This window comes from Esox lucius, chromosome 19, assembly GCF_011004845.1.
Source record: "Esox lucius isolate fEsoLuc1 chromosome 19, fEsoLuc1.pri, whole genome shotgun sequence".
Classification (NCBI taxonomy): domain Eukaryota; kingdom Metazoa; phylum Chordata; class Actinopteri; order Esociformes; family Esocidae; genus Esox; species Esox lucius.
This window is the reverse complement of record NC_047587.1, coordinates 263,104-285,185: the sequence shown is the minus strand read 5'-3', so window position 1 is coordinate 285,185 and position 22,082 is coordinate 263,104. Positions and strand designations below refer to the sequence as shown.

Below are 22,082 nucleotides of genomic sequence, written 5' to 3'. Positions count from 1 at the left end.
CTGTTAGTTAGCTGGCATTCTAGAACATAGGGTTAATTTACTGTCACAGTTAGCTGGTATTCTAGAAGACAAGGCTGATCTACTGTTAAAGTTAGCTCATATTTTAGAACATAGGGTTCATTTATTACTACAGTTAGCTGGCATTATAGAACATGAGGCTGAAATACCTTAACAGTTAGCGGACCAGGGGTTAGGGTTAAGAGTACCTTGTGTCCATGCTGCAGGTCTGGAGGGGGAAAGATGCAGGGTGGCCGGCCATGTTTCTGGTGGAAGGGAAGGACCACAGCAGGATCCAGAGGTACCCAGGATGAAGGGCCAATATCAGGGATAGAGGGCACCCTGCTGTGGGTCTGCTGCAGGTCATAGACCCCTCGAACCACCCTCCTTCCCTCCACTGCCTTAAAGATGGTGACAAAGGGCTCCCCTGCCTTATGTCCAATCAGGTAGTGCCCCTCAGATAACCTAAAAAGAGGAAAAAGTCCATGAGACAGTCTAGCCCCAACACTAACCCTAATGATACAGTCTAACACCTAATAATAAACCTACTGACAAATTACTACCTTAAGAACAAAGTCTAACCCTAAAACAGTTTTTTTTCAATTATCGTCACGGCCTATAAAGACAGTCCAGCCAAACACATTCTAATGACACAATCTAACAAACACTAACACAACCCCTAACTCTTTAACCTGACAACATACGTGTCTTGACAAAATATAATGTCTGAACCACATTTCCCTGAAGAGGGAGGCAAGGAGGAAAGTAGGGGCATAGCATGTTACAGAATCAGGAGCTCACAATTCCATTGAGGAGAAGGAGCAGGCCTGAACCACAAAAACAGGATGACAGGTTGTGATATAAAGGACCGTGTACCCTGCTGTGTTAAACCACCAGGCTGACAGGCTGTGATATAAAGGATGTGTACCCTGCTGTGTTAAACCACCAGGCTGACAGGCTGTGATATAAAGGATGTGTACCCTGCTGTGTTAAACCACCAGGCTGACAGGCTGTGATATAAAGGATGTGTACCCTGTTGTGTTAAACCACCAGGCTGACAGGTTGTGATATAAAGGATGTGTACCCTGTTGTGTTAAACCACCAGGCTGACAGGTTGTGATATAAAGGATGTGTACCCTGCTGTGTTAAACCACCAGGCTGACAGGTTGTGATATAAAGGATGTGTACCCTGCTGTGTTAAACCACCAGGCTGACAGGCTGTGATATAAAGGATGTGTACCCTGCTGTGTTAAACCACCAGGCTGACAGGCTGTGATATAAAGGATGTGTACCCTGCTGTGTTAAACCACCAGGCTGACAGGCTGTGATATAAAGGATGTGTACCCTGCTGTGTTAAGCTGACAGGCTGTGATATAAAGGATGTGTACCCTGCTGTGTTAAACCACCAGGCTGACAGGCTGTGATATAAAGGATGTGAACCCTGCTGTGTTAAGCTGACAGGCTGTGATATAAAGGATGTGTACCCTGCTGTGTTAAACCACCAGGCTGACAGGCTGTGATATAAAGGATGTGTACCCTGCTGTGTTAAACCACCAGGCTGACACGCTGTGATATAAAGGATGTGTACCCTGCTGTGTTAAACCACCAGGCTGACAGGCTGTGATATAAAGGATGTGTACCCTGCTGTGTTAAGCTGACAGGCTGTGATATAAAGGATGTGTACCCTGCTGTGTTAAACCACCAGGCTGACAGGCTGTGATATAAAGGATGTGTACCCTGTTGTGTTAAACCACCAGGCTGACAGGCTGTGATATAAAGGATGTGTACCCTGCTGTGTTAAACCACCAGGCTGACAGGCTGTGATATAAAGGATGTGTACCCTGCTGTGTTAAGCTGACAGGCTGTGATATAAAGGATGTGTACCCTGCTGTGTTAAACCACCAGGCTGACAGGCTGTGATATAAAGGATGTGTACCCTGTTGTGTTAAGCTGACAGGCTGTGATATAAAGGATGTGTACCCTGCTGTGTTAAGCTGACAGGCTGTGATATAAAGGATGTGTACCCTGCTGTGTTAAACCACCAGGCTGACAGGCTGTGATATAAAGTATGTGTACCCTAGATTATTTACATTCAATGATAAAGCTTCACATTTACAAAACATATGTTTCTAAGTAATTTTTATGGCATCCCTAATATGCCCACTGCTAGGTTAAACTAACAGAAACAGGCTAACAGTACAGCTCTGGCCTGGCACACAAAACTGTGTGATGAATAACCAGTGCTATTCAAACTCTATATAACCATTCCTATACAGACTCAAAATTAGGCAACGGTCGTATCCCAACCTGCTCTTTACCCTAAGGTCACCTGACATGATGAAATAGACACTGATCAGTCATAACATTATTACCACTGACAGGTGAATAACACTGATAATCTCATTATCATGGCACCTGTCAGTGGGTCGGATATATTAGGGCAGCCAGTGAACATTCTGTCCTCAAAGTTGATGTGTTAGAAGCAGGAAAAATGGGCAAATGTAAGGATCTGAGCGACTTTCACAAGAGCCAAATTGTGATGACTAAACTACTGGGTCAGAGCATCTCCAAAACTGCAGTCCTTGTGGGGTGTTCCCGGTCTGCAGTGGTCAGTACCTATCAAAAGTGGTACAAGGAAGGAAAAGTGGTGAACCGGCAACAGGGTCATGGCCAAGGCTCATTGAGGCATGTGGGGAGTGAAGGCTGGCCCATGTGGTCTGCTCCAACAGACCACATGGGCTACTGTAGCTCAAATTGCTGAGTAAGTTAATGCTGGTACTCAGGGACGTCGTTAAGCCTATCTTAGGGGGGATTTAGCCCCCGTAAAATATTAATAAGCCCCCCCTAAATAAATCAATATATCAGTCAATATATTTTCTCAGTGATATCTTTTTTCGTCAACCTTTCCATCACATTACAAATTGTATAGAAATTGTAAGGAATCGTGTTCATTTGGCAGCATGTTAGGATAAGTTTGATGCTTTTAACGTAGCTCACTTCAGATGATAACCCTCTCCTGTAAAGAGTAGCTAACATTTCTAGTGGTCGGAGAAGTTATCTGCTCAAGTTCAAAATGTAAATGCACTGGAAGCTGGAGGTAAAATAAAAAGATTTTATGTATGGAAATAGTTTAGACAAGTTGCCGTTTGTGAAATTTCACTTGGGCGACAGACCAGATGTTATGTAATAAAGTGATCACCGGAAGGCTAGATACAACTTTCTAGTAGAAACTTTAGAGAAGACTGAGGTGTGTCATTTGTAATTCAAATAAAAATAAATTATAATGTAATTCAACAACCTAGTAAGGTGGCCAATAATTGGAGACGGTGGCCAATAATAGGGGTTGCATTTTTTGGTCACTAACCAACTACTGAAAATATACATTTCCTATTAATGACATGCTTGCTAACATTTGTATGTCACCAATAATCATCAGGAACACATTTGCAAAACTGTTCATGTTTGTGTGGGTTTGAAGTTAACATATTGCAACGTATTCTGTTCAGAGGAAGGGAGATCTGGTTGTTAAATGTTTCTTTTTTTAATGATACATACATTTTTGACTTTATTCAGAGATGTATTGGCTAATGACTAAATCTGTTTTTGAAAGATTCAGAATGATTCAGAGAAATCTCGCCTAGAAAAAGAATATACTGTATGTAGATGTTCATTTACTATAAACTATTGTTCTCAAAATTATTTGGCTACATTTTACAGCCGTTTTTGTGACTTTTGTTGGTGTTGAATTGATGAAGACAGAGTGGACTTTAATGTCTTTATTTAGATTGAATTTGTGTCATATTAGATCAATGTTCAACACGAATTAACGTGAGAGGCACTGTCTTTAACCATAATGCCACGGCATTACGCATTTCACCAGTCGCTAAACACACTAACGTTTCTTATTAAGTTGACATCCACCAGAAATAGCGTCTATGAGCTGTTAGCTTTTGCCACTGGCTGTTTGAACAGCTTATTAGCCAGTAATAGGTTTACTGGTATCTACTAACTTGTTAGGAATAATCATAAGAATTTGTCAATTTCTAGCGAGACTGAAGATGAAACAGTAAACCTATTACAGAAACAGTCGCAATATAACCGTATACAATTTCACATTTTAGCCAGAAAAATACAAAATAATTCAAAATGTGTACTTTGCTTCGCGTTCGAGGAGATACGACCTCGGGACCTAGATACTCACTCTCCTTAGCCGGCTCAGTTTGCATGGTCCGGCAAAAATACCTGAAAATATTTTTTGGGGAGTATGCCCAGACCCCCCAAAATGAGGCTTAGCCATGATTTTCTAGTGACATCCCTGCTGGTACTGATAGACAGGTGTCAGAACACACAGTGCAATGCAGGTTGTTTCATATGGGGCAGTATAGCCGCAAACCAGACAGGGTGCTCATGCTGACCCCTGTCCACTGCCAAAAGCGACTACAATGGACTACAATGTTCTGCTGGGAAACCTTGGGTCCTGCCATTCATGCGGATGGTACTTACCTAAGCACGTACCACCTACCTAAGCATTGTTGGAGACCATGTACACACTTTCATGGCAACGGCATTCCCTGATGGCATTGGCCTCTTTCAGCAGGATAATGCGCTCTGCCACAAAGCAAAAATTGTTCAGGAATGGTCTGAGGAACACAACAATAGGTCCAAGCAGTTGACTTGGCCCCAAAATTCTCCAGATCTCTATCCAATTGAGCATCTGTGGGATGTGCTGGACAAACAGGTCCTATTCATTGAGGCCCCACCTCGCAACTTACAGGACTTGAAGGATCTGTTGCTAACATCTTGGTGTCAGATACCACAGCACACCTTCAGAGGTCTTGTGGAGTCCATGACTCGACGGGTCAGGGCTGTTTTGGCGGCAAAAGGGGGACCAACACAATATTAGGCAGGTGGTCATAATGTTATGGCTGATTGGTGTATCTTACGAATTCGGCTGTCAAAGATTAACGTAAAATAGTCAAGTCTGAGACCAGTCTGCTAGTAGACATTTTATGGGATTTAAGGGTATCCAACCCGTAGTTTCTGCTTTCCTGTTTTCCTAGGCCACCAAACACCAAAATGCTACTAGCATACAGAGTATATAATTCCCTCTTCATTATGTCAGAGCTACCCGAAAATATTTAACCATTAAGCATCAAAACAACATTTATAAGAAGACCTAGGAATCACAAAAAAATAAGAAATCACTCATTAGCTTTATAATGAATCAGCCATTATTATTTTTGTCTATATTCATTGTCATACTATGTTCCTGCTAATTTCTCTCGCAATAAATACAAATCGGAGCTCTACAGTGAGGATAATTTTTATGGTAGGTTTATTTGAAAGGTGAGAGACAGAATAACAAAAAAAAAAATCCAGAAGAACACATGTCAAAAATTTTATAAATTCATTTGCATTATAATGAGTTAAATAAGTATTTGATCCCCTCTCAATCAGAAAGATTTCTGGCTCCCTGGTATCTTTTATACAGGTAACAAGCTGAGATTAGGAGCACACTCTTAAAGGGAGTGCTCCTAATCTCTGCTTGTTACCTGTATAAAAGACACCTGTCCACAGAAGCAATCAATCAATAAGATTCCAAACTCAAGACCAAAGAGCTGTCCAAGGATGTCAGGGACAAGATTGTAGACCTACACAAGGCTGAAAAGACCATCGCTAAGCAGCTTGGTGAGAAGGTGACAACAGTTGGTGCGATTATTCGCAAATGGAAGAAACAAAAGAACTATCTCTCTCGGTCTAGGGCTCTCACCTCATGGAGTTGAAATGATCATGAGAATGGTGAGGAATCTGCCCAGAGCTACATGGGAGGATGTTGTCAATGATCTCAAGGCAGCTGGGACCATAGTCACCAAGAAAACAATTGGTAGCACACTACGCCGTGAAGGAGTGAAATGCAGCGCCCGCAAGGTCCCCCTGCTCAAGAAAGCACAGGTACAGGCCCGTCTGAAGTTTGCCAGTAAACATCTGAATGATTCAGGGGAGAAATTCACTGTGTGAAAGTGTTGTGGTCAGATGAGACCAAAATTGAGGTCTTTGGCATCAACTCAACTCACCGTGTTTGGAGGAGGAGGCATGCTGCCTAGGACCCCAATAATACCATCCCTACCGTCAAACATGGAGGTGGAAACATTATGCTTTGGGAGTGTTTTTCTGCTAAGGGGACAGGACAACTTCACAGCATCAAAGGGATGATGGCGTCCGTTAGAAAGCTGAAGATGAAGAGGAAGTTCACCTGTCAGCACAACAATGACCCAAAGCACACATACAAATCCACAAAAGCATGGCTTCACCAGAAGAAGATTAACATTTTGGAATGGCCCAGCCAGAGCCCAGACCTGAATCCAATTGAACATCTGTGATCTGAAGAGGGCTGTGCACAGGAGATGTCCTCGCAATCTGACAGATTTGAAGCACTTTTGCAAAGAAGAGTGGGCAAATATTGCCACGTCAAGATGTGCCATGCTAATAGACTCCTACCCAAAAAGACTGAGTGCTGTAATAATATTAATAGGTGCTTCAACAAAGTATTAGTTTAAGGGTGTGCACACTTATGCAACCAGGTTTTTGTGAGTTTTTATTTTTTATTTTCCCCCCCTGGAAGATTTCTGTTTAGTTTTCAATTGAATTGTTCACGTTATAGGTCACATTAAAGGTGGAAAACATTCTGACATCATGTATCTTTGTTTCATTCTTTTACATCACAACAACCTGCTTTTTATATCCACTGTATTTATAATACTTATTTCTATTCACACTGTTCATATTCCCATTTCTACATTATTTGAAATTGCTTCTAGTCACTATTGTTATGTATACTTTGTGTATTTTCTGTTATTATTTTTGCTTAATATACAGCTCTGGAAAAAATTAAGAGACCACTGCACCTTTTTCTTTCCTTTCCAAAAAAGTTGATATGGGAAGGTCAGGAGCGGAAAAGGTTTTGAGTGAGGAACAGAAGCGTTCAATTTGCAGTGGTCTCTTAATTTTAACCCTTCTGTTACTCACTATAAACTTTCCTTTTCAACTTTTTTGGAAATTAAAGAAAAAGGTGCAGTGGTCTCTTTCCGGAGCTGTATCTTATTAATTACGTAGATGTCATGAGCCATGTCACAAGAATTTCATTGTCCTAAATGACACGTTATTTGTTGCACTTGACAAACAAAAGACTTTGACTTTTGACTAGAAGTCATCACAAAGGTTAAATACAGCTTGTGTGGTCTGGATGTCGCTTAGGTGTTATGGTCTTATTGAAATATTTTGAAATGCCTTGGTGTAAAAGAAAACTCGGATCCGTTTGTTTTTCTGACGTTACTCATTACAACAATGTCAGGACCAGTGTGGTCCTGTATGCAAGGTTGCCAGATTCATTGACAGTAAACCACTAAATCACCCGTGGACTCCTAAATAATCCCTGCACAAACACTATTTTTTCTATACAACCCTGTCTGTAATTGACCTGCCCAATCTCACCTGAAACTGATGCTACAGGGTAGTTAGAATATTACAGAACACTCTGGAAGTCAAGAGTCCTGTACACTAATCTGAGGGTGTTGTCTTACCCAGTCATCATCTTCAGAAGATGGTGCAGAATGTTCAGAGACTTGGCTGGTCTGTTGAGAGACAGTAGAACAAAGTTATAAACACACATTCAATTAGAGATGCACCTATATATCAGCCAGCCATTGATATTGGCCAATTATTGCTTTACATTTCCTGATATTTCAGACTGACAGTGCTTTCCAGGGTTTCCACTGTGTTCATTTTAATATGGCGCTTGCAAAACCACAGCCATCACAGCAAGAAAAATAAATCCCGAAATGAACTTATTGTTAGACACATGAATTGCATTCCTTGTAAATAGATAACCTGTTTAAGTTCCAACACTGTTGTAAAGGTTATTGAGCTCCTGGTGCTGTTGTATTCATGTTTGACTTCAGAAACACAGAACATACGGTCCTTGTAGTCCGAGTCACAGTGAATCCAGCACTCTATTAGGATCAGCAACGCCAGCAACTTCAGTATCTTCAGCAAGGAGCAGAGAGTGAGCAGCAACAGTGTGTGCAGTACTGAGGTGAAACGTTGAAATAATGTAAAGAAGTTGTCCGTGGTCACATTTCTATCTTCGCTGTGAAAGTCTCTGAGAGTCTCAAAACCTCCGCCTCCAAAAGCCACCCCCCCGCTGGCCTGGTTTCATCCATCTCCAGGTATGTATATCCATTGAGCATATGCTTCATGTCGACATCAGCAGCTAACCAAAATTTGATCTCAAACTTATCGGGTTTGTTGTCCACGGACTGGGTAAAACATCACTGAGCTTTTGTTGGGAACAGTTGCTCATGAACAGTTATGTTCTCTCCTGGCTTGTAACAAGCAATACAATTTTTCACAAAACTATTCCTGGTATCTGAGATTGCAGCAAACTTGTTTCCAAGTGTAGTCTTCTTGTCGTCAAAACGTAGGTGTCACATAATCTCTCTGAAGTGCTTATGTGGCATGGCCTCTCGGAAAAAGTCCACTCCATATCAATCAGACCAAAATGATTCTGTCCCATCATGTGGCTCTTCATCATGCTCCTCTTCGTCATTATCTCCATCACCGCCTGTTAGTGGAAGATGAACAAGATGCTAGGCTCCACCATGTTCCTACTCTACATCCATGCTCTTCCCATTGCATGCCCCGCGGACATACAAGATCACAATTAACAGACATGTCCCATGCACATGTCCCATGCACATGTCCCATGCACATGTCCCATGCACATGTCCCATGCACATGTCCCATGCACATGTCCCATGCACATGTCCCATGCACTCTCCTTTTCTGTGTGAACGAGTAACAATCTCTGATGTGTTGCAGCATCTGCACGTCACATGAACACATAAAAATGTTGAGTGCACTGCCAATGTGTTCTGCCAAATATTCTGCGAAGGTCGTCTTCCTGGTGTGCTCTCATTACTATTTTCTATGCAAAATTGTGCAAGAGACTCCTGTCTGGCAGTGACATTTGGGGTTTGGGGTTTCTTTTTTTTTTGTAAGGAGGCTCAGATATTGGAGGAGACGGTTCAATATCTGAATCAGATGGAGACCCGGCAAATCCGACTCGTCCATTTCCATTATCTGAATCAGATGGAGACCCGGCAAATCCGACTCGTCCATTTCCATTATCTGAATCAGATGGAGACCCGGCAAATCCGACTTGTCCATTTCCATTATCAGAATCAGATGGAGACCCGGCAAATCCGACTCGTCCATTTCCATTATCTGAATCAGATGGAGACCCGGCAAATCCGACTCGTCCATTTCCATTATCTGAATCAGATGGAGACCCGGCATCCGACTCGTCCATATTGGGATCTATTTCTGATCCATCTCACTCCATCTAATGTAAATCTGGCAGCATCTGCAAAGCTGTCAGGGCATCGAATCGTTGGGTCTGCCATTGAGAACTAAAAGTAAATTGTGACTGAGTTGTGTCTGACTTGCTCACAGAGTTCAGATTATATACAGTTCCTACCCTAATCATCATTTTTCATCATTACAATTCAGTCACATGCATAGGTGTGTCTAGGTTGATCAGGGGATCAGCCATTTATCCATTGATGTTTTTGCTATTCCATTGCCATTCATTAGATTAGACTAGGTTCCCGAGGTAGACGTGTACATGTAACAACTGAATGCAATTTCATAATCTTCAGTAATATAAGCAGAGAAAATTAAAAGAGAGACAATAGGATGTGTGTGCATTTTAGTTTCGCCTGCCTGCAATCCAGACCTGTCATCCATTGAAAACATTTGGCACATTATGAAACAAAAACGCCTACAGAGTTTTGTTAAAAAAAGGATTGATGCAACACAGCCCCTTTCCGAACTTTTCTGAAATGTGTTGCTGGCATTCATTTCAAAATGGGCATGTATTTTTCCAAAAACATTAACATTTCTTAGTTTCAATATTAGATATGTTGTTTTCTTACTATTTTCAATTAAATATAGGGATTAGTGCTGTCAAACAATTAAAATAATTAATCGCGATTTATTGCATAATCTTCATAATCTTCTGACTAATCACAATTTTACAATATGTTCAAATGTTGCCCTTAATACATACAAAAAGCAGTGCATTATGGTAATGACATACTACGTTTTATAGCACACTATGGACAGTGCTTGACTTGGAATTAAATAAATGCAAGTTGTTTATGCCCTTAATTTAGTGTAATATACATACAGTGTCAGTCCAAAACTTACCACAATAACTGGCTGCATCTAAATGTAGCCCATGTAAATGTAAACAGAATCTTGCCATCTCATATTGTATTCTTGATTAATTGACCAAGGACAATATGCTACGTTAGGCTACTGTATAAAACACATATCAGCCCCTCTTATCTGGACAGCTACATGGTGTACAGGCATTGAATCACACCTAAGCTGGTCAAGGTTTTGTCCTTTGATGTTTAGGATAATGTGGTTAGAACAGGGTTCAGGTGAATGCCTGGAAACATTAGAATTCCTGAAAGATGTTAGCCACAACCAAATACTTCATAAACTATCTCCATAATTTCCCCCCCAAATTCAGCCAAATGCATGAGGTAGGCTAACTGAATAGGCAATGGCATAAGGTAGTCATGGTGGCTAGAGATGTTATATACAAACATTAAATCAGGGTACATCTGTAATTCATGCAGAGCACAGTTTGTTCTAATTTCACTATGAGAATATGCTTTGGTGGAAACATTAATGCTTAGCTCAGACTAGCAAAAACATTTAATAATGACAACTTACCACAAGCAAGTGTTTGCAGGTGGATTCAGGCAACAGAGCTAGGGGAGACATGGCTAGCATTCTCGTTCGATGGGATTTTGTAGTGAGACTAGGGTGCGGGTGCCTACTTAAGCGATTTTGGGCTTTTGTTGTTAAACTAGTGCCGAGTAAACACGATTCACGACATGAATGCCAACTCTCCAATCAAACATTGAAAAAATGCCTGTGAAGCGCTCAGGTCAAGTCAACCGCCAATAAAGTTACAGGTAAACAATAAATGTGTGATAGTAGTGCGATCCTGTCAGCTCCCACTAATGTCAAGCTCTTACTGGATGGCACAGAGGCTAAAAAATATGCGTTAAAAGCGACCAAACAATTAACTGCGTTAAGTATTTTAAATTAATCACACGCGTTAACTTTGACAGACCTAATAGGGATACATTATTATTCTATTAAATGAAAATGGCTTTTAACTCAACATTTTAATATTGACAGCAAATGTGCATACCAGTACATGAAAATGTAATGCAAATCACATAATTGCATCTTAATTTTCATATTGATTGAAATAATGCAGGCAAATGTGGAAAATGAAAATGCAATTTGGGATTTCATTAACATTTGAATTAAATGAACTATACGCTTCCCATAGCGATCTTGGAAGTGAAAATGAAAAGTTCACATTTTCTTGGGGTTGGTAGGTCTGGCCAAAATGAACAGAAATCTGAATTGGAGCTGATACCCTTTCAAGTAATGTATATTTACTTGACAGAGATACTCACCTGAAGTCACAGGAAGCACTGGGTTTCCAGTCTGCAGGCAGCTTCCAGAGCAACGCCAGCTTAGAGGTATGAGCATTGATGTGACCTAGCAGGACGGTTAAATAGAAACATAGATCCAGAAACATGGACGTAGAAGGAAAAAAAGGAGGAATGGTCAGAAACAGAGGACATGTTATATCACCACAGAGTGTCCAATACAGAGGACATGTTATATCACCACAGAGTGTCCAATACAGAGGACATTATATCACCACATAGTCTCCAATACAGAGGACATGTTATATCACCACAGTCTCCAATACAGAGGACATGTTATATCACCACAGTCTCCAATACAGAGGACATGTTATATCACCATAGAGTGTCCAATACAGAGGACATTATATCACCACTGAGTCTCCAATACAGAGGACATTATATCACCACAGAGTGTCCAATACAGAGGACATGTTATATCACCACAGAGTGTCCAATACAGAGGACATGTTATATCACCAGTGTCCAATACAGAGGACATGTTATATCACCATAGAGTGTCCAATACAGAGGACATGTTATATCACCACAGATTCTCCAATACAGAGGACATGTTATATCACCACAGAGTCTCCAATACAGAGGACATGTTATATCACCACAGAGTCTCCAATACAGAGGACATGTTATATAACCACAGAGTCTCCAATACAGAGGACATTATATCACCACTGAGTCTCCAATACAGAGGACATGTTATATCACCACAGAGTCTCCAATACAAAGGATGTTATATCCCCAGAGTCTCCAATACAGAGGACATGTTATATGACCACAGATTCTCCAATACAGAGGACATGTTATATCACCACAGAGTCTCCAATACAGAGGACATGTTATATCACCACAGTCTCCAATACAGAGGACATGTTATATAACCACAGAGTCTCCAATACAGAGGACATTATATCACCACTGAGTCTCCAATACAGAGGACATGTTATATCACCACAGAGTCTCCAATACAAAGGATGTTATATCCCCAGAGTCTCCAATACAGAGGACATGTTATATGACCACAGATTCTCCAATACAGAGGACATGTTATATCACCACAGAGTCTCCAATACAGAGGACATGTTATATCACCACAGAGTCTCCAATACAGAGGACATGTTATATAACCACAGAGTCTCCAATACAGAGGACATGTTATATCACCACAGAGTCTCCAATACAGAGGACATGTTATATCACCACAGAGTCTCCAATACAGAGGACATTATATCACCACTGAGTCTCCAATACAGAGGACATGTTATATCACCACAGAGTCTCCAATACAAAGGATGTTATATCCCCAGAGTCTCCAATACAGAGGACATTATATCACCACTGAGTCTTGAATATAGAAGACATGTTATATCACCACAGAGTCTCCAATACAGAGGACGTTATATCACCACTGAGTCTCCAATACAGAGGACGTTATATCACCACAGAGTCTCAAATATAGAGGAAATGTTATGTCACCACAGAGTCTTCAATATAGAGGACGTTATATCACCACTGAGTCTTCAATAATAAGGACATTATATAACCACTGGGTCTTCAATAGAGACAACATAATATCACCACTGAGTTTTCATTATAGAGAGTGTTATATCACAACTGAGTCTAATACAGAGAACATGCTCAACATGGAGGCAGAGGAAATATAAGACAGGCAAGAGTCAGAAAAACAGATACCAGCTAGCTCTTTGGGATATGGTTGGCAGGTTATCAGTCTGTCATGACTGAGTTCACGCTGACAAAAGAGCAGCTCAGTCTTCTGATCACTGGAATAGCCTGGAGAGAACTGAGGTATTTTCTCTCTACAATCAGGAGCTCAGATACAAAAGTATTGTAGCATGAGACAGATAAGCACTGTAAAAACCTCCAGCATCAAATAGTAAAACAAGAAACCAGGCAAGCCTAGCTCAGCCGGCCCGCAATAGAAAGTGTTGTCCTCTCGAGATTTGAACCTGGGTCGCCCACGTTAAAGGAAATGTTGTTAACCACTACACCATGGAGCTGTATTTTTTAATAGTTTTAATAGTTCATTTGTGAATGTCACTTTGCCACTGGCCGTTTTAACAGCGTATTAGCCAGTAATAAGATTTACTGGTATCTACTAACTTACTGGAATACTCATAGGAATTGAGCAATTGCTAGTGAGTCTGCCAAAGCTATTTCATTTCATGGCATAAGAACAAATTTTTTTCTTTCATAGAAAAACAACATACACGGTCCGGCAAACTTTTTACTCGGTAAAGAGCTTTCTAGCATCATACAAAAAAAGTTTGGGATGCCGCGTAAAATTATATTAAAAACAGAATGCATGTGCAAATAATTTATCCCTATATTCATTGAAAATAGTACAAAGACAACATATCAAATGTTGAAATTGAGAAATGTTATTGTTTTTGAAGAAATATATACCCATTTTGAATTTGATGCCAGCAACACTTTTCAGAAGAAGTTGGGACAGGGGCATGTTTACCACTGTGTTGCATCACCTCTGCTTTTAACAACACCCTGTAAGAGTTTGGGAACTGAGACCAATTGCTGTAGTTTTGAAAGCGAAAAGTTTTCCCATTCTTGCTTGATATTGGATTTAATCTGCTCCACAGATTGGGGTGTCCTTAGCTGTATTTGTCAGTTCATAATACAGTATACAATTCATAATACAGTATACAGAACTATACAGTGGATATAAAAAGTCTACACAGCCCTGTTAAAATGCCAGGTTTTTGTGATGTAAAAGAATGAGACAAAGATAAATCATGTCACACATTTTTCCACTTTTAATGTGACCTATAAAATGAAAAATAAAAACCTTAAAATAACCTGGTTGCACAAGTGTGCACACCCTCTTATAACTGGGGATTTGGCTGTGTTCAGAATTAACCGATCATGTTCAAATAGAAGTCATTACACACCTGCCATCTTTTAAAGTGACTCTGATTAATCACAAATAAAGTTCAGTTGTTCTAGAAGGATTTTCCTGACATTTTCTTAGTTGCATCTTAGAGCAAAAGCCATGGTCTGCAGAGAGCTTCCAAAGCCTCAGAGGGCTCATTGTTGAAAGATATCAGTCAGGAGAAGGGTACAAAATAATTTCCAAAGCATTAGATATAACAGGGAACACAGTGAAGACAGTCATCATCAAGTGGTGAAAATCTGGCACAAAATTGATGAAAACATTTATGAAAAGACGAGAAGAAAACTGGTCAGAGAGGAATCCAAGAGCCCTACAGCAATATTAAAGGAACTGCAGGAATTTCTGGCAAGTCCTGGCTGCGTGCTACATGTGACAACAATCTCCTGTATTCTTCATCAGAATGGGCTATGGGGTAGGGTGACAAGACTGGAGCCTTTTCTTAAAACATCCAAACCAAGCCGAAGTTTGCAAAAACAAACATCAAGTCCCCCAAAAGCATGTCGGAAAATGATTTGAATTGGGGTTGAACTGGTACTGTTTTACTACAATGCCAAACCACATTCGTGCAGAATGTGGTTTGGCATTGTCTTGCTGAAATAAGCAAGGTCTTGTCTGAAAAAGATATTGTCTGGATGGCAACATATATTGCTCCAAAACCAGTATACACTCACCTAAAGGATTATTAGGAACACCTGTTCAATTTCTCATTAATGCAATTATTTAATCAACCAATCACATGGCAGTTGCTTCAATGCATTTAGGGGTGTGGTCCTGGTCAAGACAATCTCCTGAACTCCAAACTGAATGCCAGAATGGGAAAGAAATGTGATTTAAGCAATTTTGAGAGTGGCATGGTTGTTGGTGGCAGACGGGCCGGTCAGAGTATTTCACAATCAGCTCAGTTACTGGGATTTTCACGCACAACCATTTCTAGGGTTTACAAAGAATGGTGTGAAAAGGGAAAAACATCCAGTATGCGGCAGTCCTGTGGGCGAAAATGCCTTGTTAATGATAGAGGTCAGAGGAGAATGGGCCGACTGATTCAAGCTGATAGAAGAGCAACTTTGACTGAAAAAAACCACTCGTTACAACCGTGGTATGCAGCAAAGCATTTGTGAAGCCACAACACGCACAACCTTGAGGCGGATGGGCTACAACAGCAGAAGACCCCACCGGGTACCACTCATCTCCACTAAAAATAGGAAAAAGAGGCTACAATTTGCACGAGCTCACCAAAATTGGACAGTTGAAGACTGGAAGAATGTTACCTGGTCTGATGAGTCTCGATGGTAGACATTCAGATGGTAGAGTCAGAATTTGGCGTAAACAGAATGAGAACATGGATCAATCATGCCTTGTTACCACTGTGCAGGATGGTGGTGGTGGTGTAATGGTGTGGGGGATGTTTTCTTGGCACACTTTAGGCTCCTTAGTGCCAATTGGGCATTGTTTAAATGCCACGGCCTATCTGAGCATTGTTTCTGACCATGTCCATCCCTTTATGACCACCATGTACCCATCCTCTGATGGCTACTTCCAGCAGGATAATGCACCATGTCACAAAGTTCGAATAATTTCATATTGGTTTCTTGAACATGACAATGAGTTCACTGTACTGAAATGGCCCCCACAGTCACCAGATCTAAACCCAATAGAGCATCTTTGGGATGTGGTGGAATGGGAGCTTCGTGCCCTGGATGTGCATCCCACAAATCTCCATCAACTGCAAGATGCTATCTTATCAATATGGGCCAACATTTCTAAAGAATGCTTTCAGCATCTTGTTGAATCAATGCCACATAGAATTAAGGCAGTTCTGAAGGCGAAAGGGGGTCAAACACAGTATTAGTTTAGTATTAGTATTGTTCAGCATTAATGGTGCCTTGACAGATATGCAAGTTACCCATGCCATGTGCACTAATGCACCCCCATACCATCACAGATGCTGGCTTTTGAACTGTGTGCTGATAAGAAGCCGGATGGTCCCTCTCCTCTTTAGTCCAGAGTACACAGCATCCATGATTCTCAAAAATAATTACAAATGTTGATTCATTATACCACAGGACAATTTTCCAAATTGCCTCAGTCCATCTTTAATAAGCTTGGGCCCAGAGAAGGCAGTGGCATTTATTCTTTGCAGTGGCACTTCTTCTTTGCATGGTTGAGTTTTAACTTGCACTTGTGGCATTTGTGGATGCAGCAACTTTGTTCACAAACAATGGTTTTTGAAAGTGTTCCTGATCCCATGCAGTGATTTCCACTACAGAATCGTGTCTGTTTTTAATGCAGTGCCTCCAGAGGGCCCGAAGATCATTGCCATCCAATACTGGTTTTCGGCCTGGTATCTTGTATACAGAGATTCAGGCAGAAATTCTTAAGCATTTAATTATATAATGTACCTTAGATGAGATCCCCAAACTCTTTGCAATTTTACATTGAGAAACGTTATACTTAAATTGTTGCGCTATTTCCCCGTACAGTCTTTCATAAAGTAGTAAATCCCTCATCCCCTCTTCTGACAGACCATCCTCTCTGGAATGATCTTTAATACCCATTCATGTTACTCACCTGTTGCCAATTTACCTAATTAGTTGTGTGATATTCCACCAGGTTTCGTTTTTCAGCATTACACAATATTTCCAGTCTTTTGTTGCCTCTGTCCCAACTTCTTTGAAATGTGTTGTTGGTATCAAATTCAAAGTGGGCATATGTTTTTCAAGAAACAATACAAATGTCTCAGTTTCAACATTACGGTTATCTTTGAAACACTGTCGGCCATATAAAACTCCCTATGTTCAATAGAAAATAGTACAGAGTAGAACTATCATTAAAGACGATTCCTCTGGTGCTACCTGAACCCATGCTACAGTTCCGGGGAGTCTGTCACAATGTTATGATGAAACATGGTATGAGTTATATTACTAGGGTGTGTAGGGTGTTAAAGGAATGCAGTTCTTTCTAGAGATAATCTGTAGAAGCATCAGACCAATGACCCAGTTTAAATACTAGAGGAACCAGTGATAACAGGGTGGCTCCCTAGTAGAGTCCTAAACTACTGATTACATGAACAACTCCAGATAATCAATCACTACAGAGGTAACAAGCCATGAGGCTTATCTCTCTCTCTCTCACACACACACACACACACAGAAAGTATGTTGCCGTGACAACAAAACACGGAAAGTATGTTGCTGTGACAACAAAGCAAACAATGAGTCACCTTTGGGGCATTCCACTTTGAGAAAGACTAAGAAAAACATTAGTCTGGTCTTCATTTCTCAAGGACCTACCAATATAAAATGCAGAGCAGGAGCATTGTCAGAAGAAGAGAGAAGTAGTAGTGTTTCAGCAGTAGTGGTGTTTCAGCTGTAGTATTGTTTCAGCTGTAGTATTGTTTCAGCTGTAGTATTGTTTCAGCTGTAGTATTGTTTCAGCAGTGGTAGTGTAGTGCAGTAATAGTAGCAGCAGTAATGTCAATGTGGTATTAGTAGTATAGTAGGGTCTTACCTATGTAAGAGACTGTGCTTGAGTGAAGTAATTTCTCGGCCCAAAGTTGGCAGGCCTCAGTGTTAGTGAGACTCTCCACACCATAAGACAGCTGATACTCCATCTTGGACAGGATGTGGACAGGAACCGCCTGGATAAAAAATGCAGAACTTTACTTGAAACAAACAAAAGGTTTCATCAACCAATTATTTAGGTTATATTTAGGTGTAAGCAAGTGTTGTCTTGCAGTTCTGCCTTTTGCCAGGTCATCACTGCAAATAAGAATTGATTCTCAATCGGCTGGTCAAATAATGTCTACCATCGAGGTTAAAAAATATATTTTACTCAGGTTTCAGGTTTACTACAGGTTAATAAAAGGCATGGTCAGTGTGATGAGAATAGGATGGTAATTTGTTACATAATTGAAAGGATTTTCTGGCAGCTGAACAGTAGTGACCCAGCCAACCCATTAACCCACAGTAGTGTACACCCCCCACCCAATAAACCACAGACATTTCCCCCACACCCAATAAACCACAGACATTTCCCCCCAAACCATTAACCCACAGTAGTGTACACCCCCCCACCCAATAAACCACAGACATTTCCCCCCAACCCAATAACCCACAGTAATACCCCCCAACCCATTAACCCACAGTAGTGTACACCCCCCACCCAATAAACCACAGACATTTCCCCCACACCCAATAAACCACAGACATTTCCCCCCAAACCATTAACCCACAGTAGTGTACACCCCCCCACCCAATAAACCACAGACATTTCCCCCCAACCCAATAACCCACAGTAATACCCCCCAACCCATTAACCCACAGTAGTGTACACCCCCCCCACCCAATAAACCACAGACATTTCCCCCCAACCCAAAAACACACAGTAATGCCCCCCAACCCATTAACCCACAGTAGTGTACACCCCCCCACCCAATAAACCACAGACATTTCCCCCCAACCCAAAAACACACAGTAATGCCCCCCAACCCATTAACCCACAGTAGTGTACACCCCCCCACCCAATAAACCACAGACATTTCCCCCCAACCCACAGTAATGTGTGTGTGTGTGTTTCAGATCTTGTTCTGTGTGTGTGCTTCAGACCTTGTTTCCGGTTCCCAGATTGCGTGTTTGCTTCAGACCTTGTTCCGTGTGTGTGTGTGTGTGTGCTTCAGACCTTGTTCCATGTGTGTGTGCTTCAGACCTTGTTCCGTGTGTGTGTGTGCTTCAGACCTTGTTCCGTGTGTGTGTGTGTGTGCTTCAGACCTTGTTCCGTGTGTGTGTGTGTGCTTCAGACCTTGTTCCGTGTGTGTGTGTGCTTCAGACCTTGTTCCGTGTGTGTGTGCTTCAGACCTTGTTCCGTGTGTGTGTGTGTGTGTGCTTCAGACCTTGTTTCGTGTGTGTGTGTGCGCTTCAGACCTTGTTTCGTGTGTGTGTGTGCGCTTCAGACCTTGTTTCGTGTGTGTGTGTGCTTCAGACCTTGTTTCGTGTGTGTGTGTGCGCTTCAGACCTTGTTTCGTGTGTGTGTGTGTGCGCTTCAGACCTTGTTCCGTGTGTGTGTGCGCGCTTCAGACCTTGTTCCGTGTGTGTGTGTGCTTCAGACCTTGTTCCATGTGTGTGCTTTAGACCTTGTTTTCGGTGCCCAGAATGTGTGTACGCGTTTCAGATCCATGTTCCGTGTGTGTGTGTTTCAGACCTTGTTTCCGGTGCCCATGTTCCGTGTGTGAGTGTGTTTCAGACCTTGTTTCTGGTGCCCATGTTCCGTGTGTGTGTGTGTTTCAGACCTTGTTTCCGGTGCCCATGTTCCGTGTGTGTGTGTGTGTTTCAGACCTTGTTTCCGGTGCCCATGTTTCGTGTGTGTGTGTTTCAGACCTTGTTTCCGGTGCCCATGTTCCGTGTGTGTGCCAGGGACACGTGACTTCGCACCAGCAGCAGCAGGTCCTGCAGACTGTAGAGTTTATAGAGCAGATTTCCCTCCTCTGGAGGTGTGTAGTCCCCCTCATCCTCCGCCCCCACCAGCAGATCTTCAGAGAGCAGCCCTAGGGAGACACATTGACATGTAACACAGCAGGCCTGGGGGACACATTGACATGTAACACAGCAGGCCTGGGGGACACATTAACATGTAACACAGCAGGCCTGACGAGGACATAAACATGTAACACAGTAGCCCTGGGGGACACATTAACATGTAACACAGCAGGCCTGGGGGACACATTAACATGTAACACAGCAGGCCTGGGGGACACATTAACATGTAACACAGCAGGCCTGGGGGACACATTAACATGTAACACAGCAGGCCTGGGGGACACATTGACATGTAACACAGCAGGCCTGGGGGACACATTAACATGTAACACAGCAGGCCTGACGAGGACATAAACATGTAACACAGCAGGCCTGACGAGGACATAAACATGTAACACAGTAGCCCTGGGGGACACATTAACATGTAACACAGCAGGCCTGACGAGGACATAAACATGTAACACAGCAGGCCTGGGGGACACATTAACATGTAACACAGCAGGCCTGACGAGGACATAAACATGTAACACAGTAGCCCTGGGGGACACATTAACATGTAACACAGCAGGCCTGACGAGGACATAAACATGTAACACAGCAGGCCTGGGGGACACATTAACATGTAACACAGCAGGCCTGACGAGGACATAAACATGTAACACAGCAGGCCTGACGAGGACATAAACATGTAACACAGTAGCCCTGGGGGACACATTAACATGTAACACAGCAGGCCTGACGAGGACATAAACATGTAACACAGCAGGCCTGGGGGACACATTAACATGTAACACAGCAGGCCTGACGAGGACATAAACATGTAACACAGTAGCCCTGGGGGACACATTAACATGTAACACAGCAGGCCTGACGAGGACATAAACATGTAACACAGCAGGCCTGGGGGACACATTAACATGTAACACAGCAGGCCTGACGAGGACATAAACATGTAACACAGCAGGCCTGACGAGGACATAAACATGTAACACAGTAGCCCTGGGGGACACATTAACATGTAACACAGCAGGCCTGACGAGGACATAAACATGTAACACAGCAGGCCTGGGGGACACATTAACATGTAACACAGCAGGCCTGACGAGGACATAAACATGTAACACAGTAGCCCTGGGGGACACATTAACATGTAACACAGCAGGCCTGGGGGACACATTAACATGTAACACAGCAGGCCTGACGAGGACATAAACATGTAACACAGCAGGCCTGACGAGGACATAAACATGTAACACAGCAGGCCTGGGGGGGACGGGGGGATATTAACATGTAACACAGCAGGCCTGGGGGACACATTAACATGTAACACAGTAGCCCTGGGGGACACATTAACATGTAACACAGTAGCCCTGGGGGGGACGGGGGGATATTAACATGTAACAGAATGGAATTGATTTCTTGTCTTGATATTTTGACCAGTAAACTTATTATCGTTGTATAACGGAATAGAAACTAGATTTGTTTGATGTAATATGGAATATGAACTATATTGGCTTGAAGTGCAGAATATAAACTATATTTGCTTGAAACAACAGAATATTAACAATATTTGTTTCATGTGCTTTGGAATATGAACTAATAGAACTTGTTATTATGCGTCTATTACAGTCAAGTCTTATATTGCCACCTACTGGACACCTGCCGGTTATGACAGGGATGTACCTAATAATTGCTCATGCACCTACATACATCCAACACCATACAGGTGACATTGTTTATAATCAACCTGTAAACTGACAGCTTCCAGCATACATTATAGCCTAAAACCACTCAGCCATTCTTCATTCTCCATGAAAAAATCACCACGATCACTTTTGCGTCACAGCCCAGAGCCAAGGCACTACTTATATTTAAAATTCCAGTTGTGTTAGTAGTGTTTGCCTCTCTACACCCCTCAGAAATTTTAAGCATGGATCTACACTGATCTAAAAGCTGGCCTCTACAGAATTCTTTACAAAAACATGTGGAATAGAAGGTGAAATGCAACTGAATGTTGCGTGTGTTTTACAG

At 41.9% G+C, this 22,082-nt stretch overlaps 1 protein-coding gene across 3 annotated transcripts in view; it reads right to left on the bottom strand.

Moving 5' to 3' along the window:
* Positions 1 to 22,082, bottom strand: part of ice2 (interactor of little elongator complex ELL subunit 2) — a 38,293-nt gene that overhangs the window by 1,542 nt on the left and 14,669 nt on the right. For all 3 annotated transcript variants that reach the window (XM_029115164.2, XM_029115166.2, XM_029115165.2), the window contains 5 exons: positions 19,893 to 20,059; positions 18,028 to 18,157; positions 11,562 to 11,646; positions 7,578 to 7,628; positions 207 to 462 (listed from right to left, as the gene is read on the bottom strand). In XM_029115164.2, the coding sequence (XP_028970997.2) occupies positions 207 to 462; positions 7,578 to 7,628; positions 11,562 to 11,646; positions 18,028 to 18,157; positions 19,893 to 20,059 (689 nt within the window). The remainder of the gene's footprint in view (positions 1 to 206; positions 463 to 7,577; positions 7,629 to 11,561; positions 11,647 to 18,027; positions 18,158 to 19,892; positions 20,060 to 22,082) is intronic.